This window comes from Protopterus annectens, chromosome 7.part0 (assembly GCF_019279795.1).
Source record: "Protopterus annectens isolate FY-2018-M chromosome 7.part0, PAN1.0, whole genome shotgun sequence".
Taxonomy (NCBI): domain Eukaryota; kingdom Metazoa; phylum Chordata; order Ceratodontiformes; family Protopteridae; genus Protopterus; species Protopterus annectens.
Genome location: NC_056739.1, coordinates 1272583146 through 1272598195, shown reverse-complemented (window position 1 = coordinate 1272598195; position 15050 = coordinate 1272583146). Strand labels below are relative to the sequence as shown.

The following is a 15050-nucleotide window of genomic DNA, read 5'->3' as shown; positions in this document are numbered from 1 at the left end:
CTTCAGCCAAGAATGCAGAGTAACAGCATTAATCCCTTAAATATATCCATCTGCCTTAGCCATAGCTATCCTATCTCCAGTATTCAAAATTTTAGAGAAATATATTCACTGAAATCCTCAAATACTTAACTGCTAACATTCTCTCAATGCACTGCAGCTTTCACTCTAACCATAATATTACCACTGCTCTACTGCCCTTTACTAATTCAGTAAACAGTAATAAGGATGCTGGTAAGCTTGTATCCTCATTTTTTCTTGCCCTATCAAAATCATCTGATATTGTGTCACACCAAAAACATGTTATAACGCTATCTTTACTAGGCATCTTACCTCCATCTTTTTTTGGTTTCAGAGTTACCTATCAAAAAGGGCTCAGATGGTAAAATGGAAAGAGAATCACTCCTCCTTTTTACCTGTGTCAGTACGGGCTCCCTAAGGATCAATTACTGGGTCACCGTTATTCATTCTCTTTACAAACCACATTCACACTGCTGCAAAACACTCCAAGATAGTTCAGGATGATGATGACTCTACTCCAATCTACACAGCTGAAAACCTCAAAAGAACTTCAGGAGGTCAAACAGAAATCCTTCTCCACTGAAATGGTTAAATAATGCTCAACTTCTCCTAAAACTTAAAAAAAAAAAAACTAAATTAATCCTATTTGTACTGAATCAGCTCTTTGTTCAAAAAACCCTTTTATCATACAGTCAGGTAACAATAATACAACAAACTTCTAAGTTACAATAGATGACAAAACACAATTTGACCAGCATATACTCTAAAAGTAATTAAAAAAAAATAATCAAAAACTAGATTCCATATAGAGGGCTAAACCCTACCTCACTGATAGAGCAAGGAAGGACATAGCTATAGCTTTCCCCTCTATCAACCCTATTTTATGCCTACTACTAATACTTACTATTCTACAAGTAAACTACAATATGAAATGGAGCAATATAACAAAAATGCTAAATTTGCAGTTAACAATCATTTCACTGTAACAACTAAACTGATCACAGCTCCCACAACATCTAACTATGACCCAGTCGCTGATAACCCACAAACTTACATATCAGCCAAAAAACTGTTCTGCTCTGCAAACTATTATTCAAACTTACTCCTCAAACAGAAATCTCAATTCAGGGGGTGGGTCTATACTACAAGATCGAAACTTTAGTTAATCGAATAAAGACCCACATTTGCTAGGAAAAACCTCCCTAGGGATAGGTACAACATTCTGGCTAGGTATAGTGGCATTCCCTGTCTCTTCTCCCATGGATGACAACAGTAGCTCTCCCTTGCCCATCAGGGAACTCCAACAGCTGCAGAGGATGTGTCTAACCCCTGGTCCATGGTGGCTGTAGGGACTACACCAGAGATGAATGATCAGAGGAACCAAAAATGGCCACAGCAGAATCACCTATCTGCAGTTGTGGAACATTAGCAGTCTGCTGTGGTGGCAAAAGCTCTTTAGTAATGTTCCTCTTTCTGTGGCTGGAAGAAGGAAGGAATCAGTAGGATGTTACAGAGCAAAGCTGAAAAAATGCATGATTCCCAGGGAAACCTAGCTGCAGTAGTCAGTAAAACAGATAAGTAGTAAAAGATTAAGTTTCCCTCATAAAAACACATTAACAAGCAATCTAAACACTTACCTCAGCACCCATAAGTAAAATAACACAACTTTTACCACAGAAAATATAGTTTTGAATGAAGCGTTCACAATTTTTTATCATAAAACTTAAATGACACATTTAAAATTAAAAGTTTTGACAGTCGATAAAATGCTTTTCCAAGCTTTAAAATTAATATTTTACAGAAAGTGCAATTTCTGCCAGAAAAAATAAATTGGAAGTTTCTTCCTCAAAGGAAGTGTATCTGCTAGCAATGGAGCAATATTATATGACCATTGATTCTCGATAGCTCGCAAAAGAACTCTTCAGCAGCAGAAAAGCTCTGAAAGTGTTGGTGCTCTCGCTTAAATTTTTAGTCAGTTCAGCTCAAGCTGACTAATGGTTTGTATGCATGGAGGGCGCCCTGAAAGCTTTGGAAGCTAGCCAGCTGTTATATCCTCAGCAGGATATCACCCATACAGTTAAGGCTGCTACAACAGTGATTCATATGATGAATATCACTGGAGTACTTAAGCAATAGGTAGAAAGACAAATCTGTATTACATAGAGCAGATGAGATGAGATGAGATGAAAACTGTATCAGCAGATATTGCAAGGGTTTTCATAAGGTTCATCAGAAGAAAACAAGCAAAGAACTGTAATGGTTAGGGTGGGCTCTCAGTGCAGCATGATATGGGATCTACCAGAATGAAAATAAGTAATTTTACAGCTAAAATGATACAGAAGTTATGACAGCAGAACAAAATATAACTAGAAGGGTGAAAGGATAAAGTGTCTGCTAATGTGCACCCAAGCAATGCATCAGTGAGCTGATACAAGAGTCAGAATATAGCAATAACCCACGCCTGGGTGTGGGTAATGCTGGATTTACCCACGGTTGGCAAATACAGTTGTAAATACAGCATTACCCACACCCAGAAGTGGGTTATTGCTATTATACCATGACATTATTTAAGAAAAGAAACTATTACTTTTCTTAAATAATGGCATAGTATAATGCCTGTTTACTGCCCTTACGCAGATGTCTGGCATCCACGGCAGTTCTGATGTACTGCGCGCCTGGGCAGTACATCAGAGCTGTGGGCAAAAGCAATGGAGAAAGCAAGATCTCCGTTGCTTTTTTTTTACTGTTTTCGCTATGTTAAATGGGTCCAAAATGGAGGTAGTAGCGCGATTGCCTGCGTACATCCAAGGTGTGCAGTAGTCTTTCCCCCCTGTTCTGTGGGTTGGGGAAGAATGTTGGTAGGTGGATTGCTTGGTTCAATGATACCCTGGAGACCACCTTTGGCATAAACGTAGGGTTAGTTCTCAAGGACACTCTATCCTGATGGAAGATAAGGAAGGGCTGTACTGCCATTAATGCCTGTAATTCAGAAACCCTTCTTGCTGAAGTGATTGCAAGCAGGAAAGCAGTTTTCCAAGATAAGAACTGTAATTCTGCTGTTGCTGCTGGTTCAAAAGGAGGAAGTGTTAACTTTTCTAGCACAAAGTTCAGGTCCCATGTAGGCAGAGGTGGCCTCCTTGGAGGCTTTACATTTTTAATTCCTCTCAGAAACTGCCTGAGTAGAGGATGAGAGAAGACTGGAGGATCCATGTTGTATTCTGCTGAAATTGCTGATGCATGAATCTTGATGGAGGAGTAAGACAGGCCATTGTGGAAAAGTTCTGCTAAATATTCCAGGATGTTAGCTATGTTTGCCAATGATACATTTTCTCCTTTTGCTGCACTCCAAATGAGGTATCTTTTCCATTTTGCTGAATAAGTCTTCCTTGTGGAGGATCTGCGAGCCTCCAGGATAATGTCTTTAACCCTCTGAGATAAATCTGGGTTATTTTGTTTTATGTAAGATTCCAAGCAGCTAGCTGCAGTGTTTTCAAGTTTGGATGCAGGATCTTGAAGTTGTTCTGTGTCAGCAGCAGAGGAACTAGAGGTAGAGGCCATGCGTGTGTCCGAGACATGCTCCTCAGAAGCGGGTACCAATGCTGCCTCGGCCAGTCTGGAGCTATCAGTATGATCCTTGGGTGATCTTCTTTGATCTTCAGTAGCACTTTGTGCATCAAAGGAAGAGGTGGGAATGCATATGCTGTTAGGTTTTCCCAACTGAAGGATAGGGAGTCCACCTTCCAAGCAAGTGGGTGGTATGTCCTTGTGCAGAATTTTCTCAATTGGTGGTTGTGTGGGGATGCGAACAGGTCTATTTCTGGTAGCCCCCATTTCTCTGTAATGGTTTTAAGATGTCCGGATGCAGCATCCATTCGTGGGCATCCGTGGTAGTTCTGCTTAATGTGTCTGCTAATATATTTTCTTTTCCTGGCACAAATAAGGCCTGGAGCTGAATGTTGAGGTTCAGGGCCACATTCCACAGGTCCATTGCCATCCGGCATAGAGGATATGAATGTGTGCCTCCCTGCTTGTTGATATACCACATAACTGTGGTGTTGTCCGTCCTTATCAGCAAATGACCCTGTTGAAGAAACGGTCTGAATGTCTGAATTGCCTGTTTTACTGCCAGCATCTCTTTTTGATTTATGTGTAGGTTCAGCTGGTCCTGTGACCATAGGCCTTGTATACACTTGTCTGCCATGTGTGCCCCCCAACCGAGGTCTGAGGCATCCGTGGTGATAGTCTGGATTGGGTGAGGGCTGTGGAAAGGCAGTCCTTTGTTCAACTGACAGGCCTGAGCCCACCACAGGAATTCTTGCTTCAGGCATGGAATTATTGGAATTTGGGTTTCTAGGCTGTGCTTGTGCTGAGACCATAAATTCCTTAGGTACCATTGCAACTTCCTCATATGTAGTCTGGCATGTGGGATCAATATTATGCAGGATGCCATTTAACCCAGGGCTTGCAGGATTTTTCTTGCTGTAAGCTGGTTCTGCGTTGTTAATGCCCTGAAATAGAGTGGTAGTTGTTTTTGCTTTTCTGCTGTGAGAAATGCCATTTGATTTGATGTGTCCAGTTCTGCACCCAAGAATGTAATCCTTTGGGATGGTACCAGCCTTGACTTTTTTATGTTGACTGTGTATCCCAAGGCTTGCAGTAGGTGAATAACCTTTTCCAAATCTTTTATTAATTTGACCTTGTTGTCCACTTGTATCAGGCAGTCGTCCAGGTATGGATAAATTTGAATTCCCTGAAGCCTGCAATGAGCAATTACTGATGCCAGGCATTTCGTGAATACTCTGGGTGCAGTAGATAAGCCAAAGGGCAATGTTGAGAATTGATAATGCTCTGATCCTGCAAGAAATTTGAGGTATCTTCTGAAATCTGGTCGAATAGGGACGTGCAGGTATGCCTCCTTGAGATCTAGAGTCACCAGCCAAGCCTCCTTGCCCAGCATGGGAAGAAGGTGCTGTAGGGTCAGCATTTTGAATTTTGGAACAATGAGGTATGTGTTGAGGGCGGACAGGTCGAGAATAGGCCTCCATTGGTTTTCTTTTCTTGGCACCAGGAAAAGTCTGGAATAAAATCCTTGTCCCTGTTCCATAGCCGGTACCTTTTCTATAGCTCTCATCCTTAGTAAGTAGTTGATTTGTCCTAGAGCGTTTATCTTTTGGTTTGGTGGTAGGTTTGGCATTCCTCTCTTCCTTGGTAGAGTATGGAAGTGAAACCTGTAGCCTTTGTCTATTGTCTGTAAAATCCATTTGTCTCCTGTAATGTAATGCCAGTTTACTGAAAATAAGGCTAGTTTTCTGCCTAAGGGTGCTTCCAGTTGCTCCCTGGTAGGCGGTATCAGAGCCAAGTCACTGTGACTGTCCTGTGGAAGTGGTAGTAGCTGGATCTGCGGCAGTACTTCTCTGGTTGTTAGGCTGCCACTGACGTCCCCTGTAGGCACCTCTGGATTGACCTCTGCCTCTTGAGCGCCTATTTCTGCCTCTCTGAGCTCTGGTGTCTGGAAAGGACCAATTCTTCGAAGGCCAATTTCTACTAAACCTAGGAGGCTGGACCTGTAAGAAGTCCTTGACTGTCTGGACAGATTTTGCTTTTTCCTCCACCTTCTTTAACACTTGCTGTGCAGGGGAGCCAAACAAACTGAGTTTCTCCATGGGAGCATCTAGGAGCTTTGACTTTACATGGTCTGGTAAGGATTGCTCTTTTAACCATGCATGCCTTCTGATCACTGTACCAGTCATAGCTGATCTAAAGGAAGCCTCCAGTGCATCATAGCCGCATTTTAAGGAATGATTACTGACCTGCTGAGTGTTATGTACCAAATCCTGAAGAGACTTACGGTCTATGGGTTCAGGAGAGGATAGTTTTTTATTTAGCTGATCTAACAAAAATTCCTGATACTGAATCATGTGGAATTGACAGTTTAAAGCCCTAGCCGAAAGAGTAGCAGAAGTATAAACTTTTTTACCCCATCTCTCTAATGCTCTAGATTCTCTTTCAGAAGGGAGGGGGTTTTTGGCAGTTGCTACAGCTTTGGGGCCTTGAGAAATAGTTTCAGGATCTGCAATAGGAGCCTTATACAGGTGATAATGTATGTCCGGGACCCTGTAGTATCTGTCGGGCTTAACAGGGGCCGGAGGAAGAGAGTCAGGGGCAGTACAAGCATCACTGAATGCATCATCCACAACTGTTAGTACTGGAGGAATGGCTAAAGGCCTATGTTGTGGCAAATGTAAAAAGGTCCTTAGCCGTTTCCTAGAATCTGAAAAATCCTGGCCCTGCCATTGAAATTGTTCCCTCATAGCATGCAAGGTTTCTCCAAAAGAAAATTCCTCAGGAGGAGAGGCAGAAGGAATCTTCTGCGTCAGAATCCTCATATGGAGAATAAGGGCCTTCTGGAGGATTTGAGTTTTCTGAATCATCAGAGGAATAATCCGTAGAAACTGATTCAGGGGGCTCTGCTCTAGGCCTCTTCTCTGGGGGGGGGATGAGAGGCTCTGTCTGGGTGAGGTTGGGATCCCCTGATCAAAGAAATGAGGTCCTCTGCCAGGCTGAGCATTTGGGAACTAGAGCTAGGCCTGTGTGAGGGGGTTTTAGAAGGCAAAGCCTTAGAAGATTTAGCTGCTTTAGCCCTAGAGAAAGCCTTGATAGACATGGATGCAGGAGGCCTAGCAGCTCCACGTGCAGGAGTAGATATGTCTAAAGGAATAGTATCTGATAAATCCTGGGTACCTGCTACAGCAGGAGAAATTTCAGTAGCAGATTCAGCCATGCTGTGTGAGGCCTCGTCTGCAGGAGGAATGCTTTCGGCCGAAGGAAGAACCGAGGACTCGGTTTCAGCCGAAACCGAGACACTCGCGGTTGGCTTAACCGTGGTTTCGGCCGAAACCGCGGACCGCGAGTGTCGGTCCTTTTCCTTGCGCTTTTTAGCTAATTGTGAAGTCGGAGTCTCTGACGGCATTTTGTAAGCAAAAGCGGGACCAAAAAACTCCTCCGCAAACTCCGACCGACGTCTAAGTGTCCGTCGGTTGAAGGAAGCACAGGCCAGACAAGCTGCTACGTCGTGGTCTGGGCCTAAGCAAGGAAGGCAGTAAGAGTGGAAATCCTTATGAGGTATTTGTTTCCCACAAGTTAAACAATTATTTACTTTTTCTGACATCGGCTGAGGCAAGAAAGAGTCCCCAACGGGGTACTTAGCTTTTTTAGAAGTCTTCGGTAGTAGAAATCTCTGGATCTGACCGACCGGCACATGCGAACAGCTTCTGCTTCGGGCACCGCGCGGCAAGAAAGACTGAGGAAAATGGCGTCGGCTGATGCCTTTATACCCAATTGACAGCAGCTATGACGTCGGGTGAAGTGCGACATCAGCCGAGGCCAGACCCAGACTTTGGAATCCGGCCGACCGAAGGGCTGCCTGAGGCAGGACAACCCATTTGTTAGGACTGCAGATGCATCCTTGAAGGACATCTAGAAAGTTTTCATCTGTGGCATTATGTTATTCTTGTTTTATTGGAGCTTTTCTCCCTGGGCCTCTGCTGAAAATGGACCCAAACCCAGATGGATTATCCCGGTCAACAAATGTAAAATAAATAAAAATAAATTTAGTTAATGACAAAACAGTAGGTAGTGTTGAAATGGGAGAAATGGAATTTCACAGAATTTAATTTTTTTTTTTTTGTCAGTTTTATAGCCTCAAATGCATACTAAACACACACAACATAAAAAGTTTACTGCCATATACAATCATACTCAGCTTCCAGAAATGCAGAAATGTGGGAAAGAGCTTTGAGGATACTATAGGGTAGGGGGCGGGGGACATATGTGACATACTAAACTATATTTATTTACTCATTTATTTGTATTTGTTAAAATGAGGCAGAGCACTGATCCACATGGACCTTTTTCAGACACTGTCTGGGAGTACTGTCTGATTAAGAGATGGGCTTGAGTCATAAAGTAGGCAGACAGAATCAAACCCTGGGCTATAGGGAACAGCTCATTAGCAGCTCATAGTTTTAATCCTCCTGTACTAATTGTACAGTTTATAATCTTTAAAATACAAAGTTAATCAAATACATTATACTGGCATACATTCTATTTAGATGTTTCTCCACAACAAAAAATGGGTACTTTTTAGTTTATATACAAATGCTCTATGCGCATAGTACTATATGTAGTAGAAACTCAAAGGTGTCATATTTTTGGCAAAGGGAAATAAAATGTATCTTAATCCTACAGCATACCTTAAAATGAACTAAATAAAAATGTAAATATATTCTAGAACAGCAGGAATGTGCTCTTGTACAACACAGTCACAAAGAACATTGCAACCAATGCTGGTACTGAAAATAAAGCATATGGTTGGAAGGTACAGAAGGTAAAAGCCCAATAGACTTTCTAGTTTATTATTTTTAAAAAAGCAATTTACGTAAATACCCTTGACACTGAGCTACACAAATATTTCTTCTGCTCTGCAGTAGTCAACAATTTGTATCTTCCATCATATTAACTCTCTTTAATGTAGTGTATATTTGCAAAGCCAGGAATCATATTATGAATCTAACCAGGGAATTTTCTACTTCCAAAGTTCACATTAGGTATGATGTTGTAGCAGTCCTGCAAGTTCTGTATGTTTCAGTTAGTCAAGGGGAAAATACACTGAAAAAAAAAACATACAAAGAATGGAAAACACAAGCCTCCTAAATTCTGCAGGTATAAAATTAATGTACAAAATAACACAACTAATTTCAGAATATTAGTAACGGCATATTTATAATAGAGAAAAAGACCAAATTTACAACTGCAGTAAAGAATTTAGCTGTATGCCAAAAACAAGTATGTTCATTTAAAAAATTATCAGCATTCGACTTTGTAAAATAAATAAATGTGAGAGGTAGCCTTTGTACATGCTTCTACAAAAAATGAGAAAATAGTCAAATTCAGCAAGTTCTTGCAGCCATAAAAGAAATATTGTTAAAATGTATTGATTTCTGCTGCAGTCAATTGACTGAAAAGTTGTTTGTGTTGCATTATGGCTTAGGCAGTATAGCAGAATAATAATTTCACAACACACTGAGTAATCAGGCACAGGAATGAATTACAATTATACTGTTCTAAAGAACAGTCACAAGGTCCTCACAGCCCTAATAAAGAACAAAGAAAAAAATTAAGTTAAAAATAAAGAATCAGTCCTCCTTAATAAAATGTAGTATCATTTTAAGACCCCACCGAAGTCAAGGTTAGCATGAGAAGTGATCAATACTTCAATCTCAATAAACTATTTCAATAATGGTTGATTCAGGTGGAAACAGAGGTTGAAAATTTCTGCTCAGCGACCTGTGAAACCCTGTCATGTTTGCTGAACACTGATAATACATCATTGATGTAATGGAAATAGCTAGGTATGAAGTTGCACAGTTTGCAAGCATGACAGAGAGAGGGAGGGAGAGAGAGAAAGAGAGCATATGTTTGTGCAGATTTAGTAAATGCATGAAATTCATTTTCATTCTTCATCTTCAAGTCAGGTTCACACTGACTGCCCTTCAGTGAACTAGAGGCTAACAGAAATAAAAAGGATCATTAAAATGCAGCAAGCTACCAAATATATGAAACTGTAAGAAAGCAGACACAGTTCAAAAATAAAATCTGCCTTAGATAAACTTATAATTTGGTAGATATGCACAGTAGTTACTGCTAAACACAAAAAGATAAAACTCTGGCATTAATGGAGGAACTCACTTTATACAGACGGGATCTAACCTAGTAGCAACAGAGATACAAATAAACCAAAACCACAGCAGTATTTTTAAGAATGTAATCCAATAGCTGTTGAGAAAGTCAAACATGGCTTATATGGATAATAATGTTTTAGCGTCATATGTTATACAGAAAAGCACACAAAAGGAATGGTTACAAAAGATCTACAGCTTATCCACTGAGAAGGGAATGGACAGCTTAGATGAGCCAGGTGGTCTTATCTGCTATCACACGCATACCTCCAGATCATTTAGCCATGTATAAGGTCAGTGCCACAGAAAATAAACAGTACAAACAGAATTAAAAGCAATAATGTACAACACTAGTGTAAAGAACATGCAGTCACGTAATGCATAGGCTGTCTCTACGTGTTTGATAGAACCAGTAAAATAAACCAAGCTAAAACAAATGTAAAACATTATGAAATCTGCATGTAATTACATTTGTGTAGGAGACAAAGAATTTCCAAACAGAAATTTGCTTCCACTTACTCTAGTTCAGTGGTAGAGAGAGATGGATCCCTTAATGTGACCCAGGAGACCATGGATTCAATTAGCAACCCCAGCACAGGAGAAGAAAAGCAGGGAGAGGAAGCAGTGAAGTGGTATGTCCCATTTGCCTCTCCTAGGGGGCACAAGGAATCAGTGCAATTTCTCTGGTGGAGACCAGTGAAACCACCATTTCTGTTTCTCAGGAATGACTGGAGATAGCCTCTATGGACAGACCATTGCATGACCTCCCCTGGCACTTTGCCGAGTGTATGCAGGAGGTTAGGGCTTAAGCATAGAAAAAGGTGACCTACCCTTGATGACTGCTTAAATAATTGCCTTTCCTGACTGACTCTTGTCCTGTTAATGGGAAATAAACAGGCCCGCTTGTCAGGAGGGGCTGATGATTGGCAGCTGGTGGGAGCAAAAATGGCAAAAAAAAAAAAAAAAACTGCTTCCACTCAAACCCTTGACCCTTGCATAAATACAATTTACAGTTACCAGGAAGGTAATAATCCATAAAGAAGAGAAAGGACAGTCAAGTTAAGAGCAGGTGCAGATTTACCACAGTTTACAGAACATTAATTATAATTATTAATTTAATTTTAATTTAATTACCATTAATTATATACAACACACATATCATGCTGTTCATAAATATTTACATCCTTAATGGCTAAATCAGCAAAGGAATTCACTGGTGTTACACACATAGACTTACTCCAATATTCTCAAGCTAAATAAGAGAAATGTTTTTAACAGCAAAGACTGTAATACATTTCCAAGATAATAAATCACTTAAGTATGGCAAACCCTAAAACATACCAGTGGCATATTAAATTAAAATCTTAGTGTTTTTCAAAGATAGTAAAATTATTTTAGTTTATAATGCATGTTATTTCCTTTGAAATCTGATTTTATAATACTAAGCTTATAATTTCACTGCGGAATCTAGTGTATAGATGATAGAGAAGGAAAGCGGTCAATGATATAAATGCAAACATACAACACAAAAAGCCAAACATTAAAACATGTACAAAAAAAAATTCCTCTACAAAAATTTTGTGAAGCTAAAAATGTCCACATTTACTCCACAAAGAAAAAGTAATACCTTTCATAAGAATTTGTGGACTTGTTTGTTATAGCACTTTTCATCAACTAACACAAATGTTAGCATTCCACAGCAAACTCCTGGGTTTCTCTCTATCAATTTAAAGTCAAGTCTTCTAAACAAAATACTCACTTGTAGACTGTACCACCATTGCCATGTCCAAGGACCTCTTTGTACTGTATGTCTTTTTCATTCATCTACAAAAAAAAAAAAGAACATGAGGGGAAAGAAGTGTCATTAGAGGATAGAAATGTCATGGAAAAGCAACTCTAGGCCATAAACACAAAGCAGTCCAGGTCACATCAAGTTCAGCTGCAAGTAGAAAAAGATCAATACAACACTTGCTGTCCAATTTATAAAAGACAATACCAAGGGACAGAGTGATGGAAAGTTTAATGACAATTTGTTTGGCTGGGTCATTTCATTAAAGTTTGATAAAAGGTGTCAAAATGGAATGATCTAACATGGCTGAAGTCAGTTAGGTTGCAGATGCTGTAAAAAGAAAAAAAAAGATGGTAGGTGGGGAGCACAGGGGTTCTTTAGTTTTACTTATACCCTGAGGCTACACTAAAGACTCAGAAGCACGATGCACTTACAATGCAATTTCATTTCAAAAAAATGCAATGCCATTTAACCACTGACTGTCTAACCGACAGTAAAACCAAACACAGGACTGAATTCTTATTTTATGTTCAGAGAACTTAAAACCTTGTAAAACTAAAATGTAACTTAATTATGGCTCGTTAGTCCCACTATTCTTAGCTAATTACACACACAGTTAGATGATCTGTATAAAAATGATTAGAAGCAACAAATACTGCTGCCTGTCAAAAGCGTGTTTCTTCTCCAGCATGTGTGCACAAACTGTTGTGCTTACAGTGTGTCATCCAGATAAATAAATAATTTGAAGAAAGGTCACTTGTGAAAAAAAACAGCTGTCTGCCTATTATTTCTGTGTGTTCACAGAAAATAAAGTTGTTATAATTTTAAAATTGCCTATTGACAGAATTCTAGTGCATCAGAAAAGCAGAGGACTGAAAGTGATACAAATAGAAACCTACTATTTATTCACTAAATAAAATAACGGCAAAGGCAGTTGTGATGCATGCTACAGACCAAAAGGCAAATTCACAGATTCAAAGATCGAGTAATAAGTTTAGTTAATGGTATTCCAAAAAGCTGATTAATATTGTCCCATGTTGAAATCTATGTGCTTCTATGGTTCCTTTTAAAAGTGTTAAGGTACAAGCACTGCTTTAAGTCAGCTATTTCTCTGCAGGTGAGGGAGTCATTAAATGATAAATATATTGCACTTGCTACTCATCTTAATGAATATTTTAAGGCAGATTGCCATAGGACATGTACCAGCACTCTAATTTAGTGCCCCCAAAGAAGTCTTTTATAGCCTGAAAAATGAGGAAAACAAGATGTAGCTCTCCCCTCAGGAGGTGGTATGATGTATAAAAGAGAGATGACTTTTGAATTCTGAGAAGACCAAGGTGCCAAGTCTATTTATCCTTCTAGTGGGGAACCTCTGAACCCCCCACATCTGAATCAAGTAACTGTTCAAGAATATACTACATTTTGACTAAGTAAGGTGTACACTGGATCACTGACCACATTTACGTGATCCAGTGTACATCTTACTCATACAAGCAAGTCAAAATGTAACTTACAGAAAGCAAATGGGTCCATGCCATGTACTGTGTTCAGAGGAAAGAAAACTAAGATGGCCTGTTATTAAGGACCTAGGCACAGTCATAGTTATGGCTCTCATCTTTGACCAGCAGGTTGCTACAATAATGAGAAAGTTCTTCAGTGGAACACATCAACATAGGCAGATATGGTCTCAGTTTAATGTCACATCCCCAGGGATAGCACACTCAGTAGTGCAGTACCCCCAGTACTGCACTGCTGTGTCAGTACTATAAAAGTAGCACAGTCTAAGTAATTTCACATCTTAGCCTTTTCTTTAAAAAGGCTGACAGCTAGTGCAAAATTAATAATGGTTTTGTATCCTCTCAGTTGCACAGAAAGAGAGAGAGAGAGAGAGAAAATGAAGCCTGCAATATGATCCAATCAATCCAAATTCAACTAGTATCCAAGGCACTTAAGAATTAAGTGGTGACTTCCAAGATGGCTGCACATCGAGTAACAGTTTAATTCCAGCTCTCTCAGTCTGAAAACAGAAACTCAGCAGAGGAGGCCAGTGGACATTTGTGTTTCTGGGAAAATTTTAGTAACCCAAGTGCACTGCCTGGATGCCAGGAAAAAAAGAAATACAGAGGACCTGAAAGAAAATCAGCTATAAAAGGTGAGGAAAAATTACTGGCTTGGAAAAGTACTGCTGCTGTTCAGCAAAAAGCAGTACAAGCTCCAGCCATATCTTCCAGTAACCTAGAGGAAAGCGTAAGACAACTGCTCACAGACCTGGTTAAAATAAATGAAACATTGATGGAGTATATCATCAACAAAAGGCTGGAAAAAATGGAAGAAGCTTTAACCAGATATTCAGATAAGGAGATAAAACTGCAAAAATCAGAGGTCGAAATAAAAAAATGGCTGGCTGAATCTGAGACTGTTCAAGAGGAGATGTTTCAAAAAACAATGGAATTAGAGGGTAGAACACATATGTAAAACCTGAAATTTTCTGCTGTACCAAAGAAGCCGAAAGGAACAAACTGTATTAACTTTATGAAAGCATAAATAAGCAACTGGACTGGTATTCCACAGTAGGAGTTGTTAACTGAAATGGCACATTGCCAGTATGCTCCAAACCTGGCTATGAGAAAGTAAGGCAGACTGTTAATAGTAAAGATGCAATTCTACCAGCAGGAGGAGTTGTTTCTGACAAAACTGTGGCAGATGGATAAAGTACTAAACGTGGGAGACTGAAGAATGATTACTCATTATATACCAGGCAGAATAGGAGTAAATTTATTCCACTATTCAGGGAATGTTGAGAAGGTGCAACATTCAAACTGCTGTAACCAGTTATCTTCAAAATATTCTTCCCCGAAGGGAAAAAATAATTTTTAATTAAGTACATGCTAAGGAGGAAATACAAAAGTTTGCCCAACAAAAAATCAGCTGTAAAACAGAAGGAGGTTCTGCTTCTTGTTCTTCTGGTAATAAAGACCACAGAGAGACTGCCCAGTGAAACCTTTTTCAATGATTCAAAGGAAAATGCTGGAGAGAGTGAAGGGAGCATGACAGTTGACTACAACAATTGAGAGAATGTTGGTAATGAAGCAGAGACAGGACTTGGGAGAAGGAGATAAACAGGAATAAAACCAGTAACCTGGAAACTGAAATGTGGGATTACAAAGCAATAACTATATTTTTGAAATATGACATAAGAAAATTGGTAAATATTGGATTTTTTTTGGATTTGTGTGGGACTGGGGACTCTACAGTACATGCCCTACTTCATGTTATTAATGTCTGGAAGCATACTTGGGGAAGGGGAAGAGAAGGGAGAAAGTTAACTGTAAAAAATTGTTTTCTTAATAGCACTATTTTTATAGTGTATGGTTTTCTTTGCATGCTATAAAGTTTTCTCAGTTGTTTTAAGTGTATTATGGATACTATTGTAAACAGGTTCTCCATTTTTTTCTCTCTTCTCTCTTTTTCCTTGTTCAGTTTTAAGAAACGTAGGCACAGCAACG

General features: G+C 39.6%; 1 protein-coding gene across 2 annotated transcripts in view; it reads right to left on the bottom strand.

Annotated features, from left to right (window-relative positions):
• Nucleotides 1-15050, bottom strand: part of MAP2K5 (mitogen-activated protein kinase kinase 5) — a 3489187-nt gene that overhangs the window by 2060453 nt on the left and 1413684 nt on the right. For both annotated transcript variants that reach the window (XM_044077884.1, XM_044077885.1), the window contains one exon: nucleotides 11515-11579. In XM_044077884.1, the coding sequence (XP_043933819.1) occupies nucleotides 11515-11579 (65 nt within the window). The remainder of the gene's footprint in view (nucleotides 1-11514; nucleotides 11580-15050) is intronic.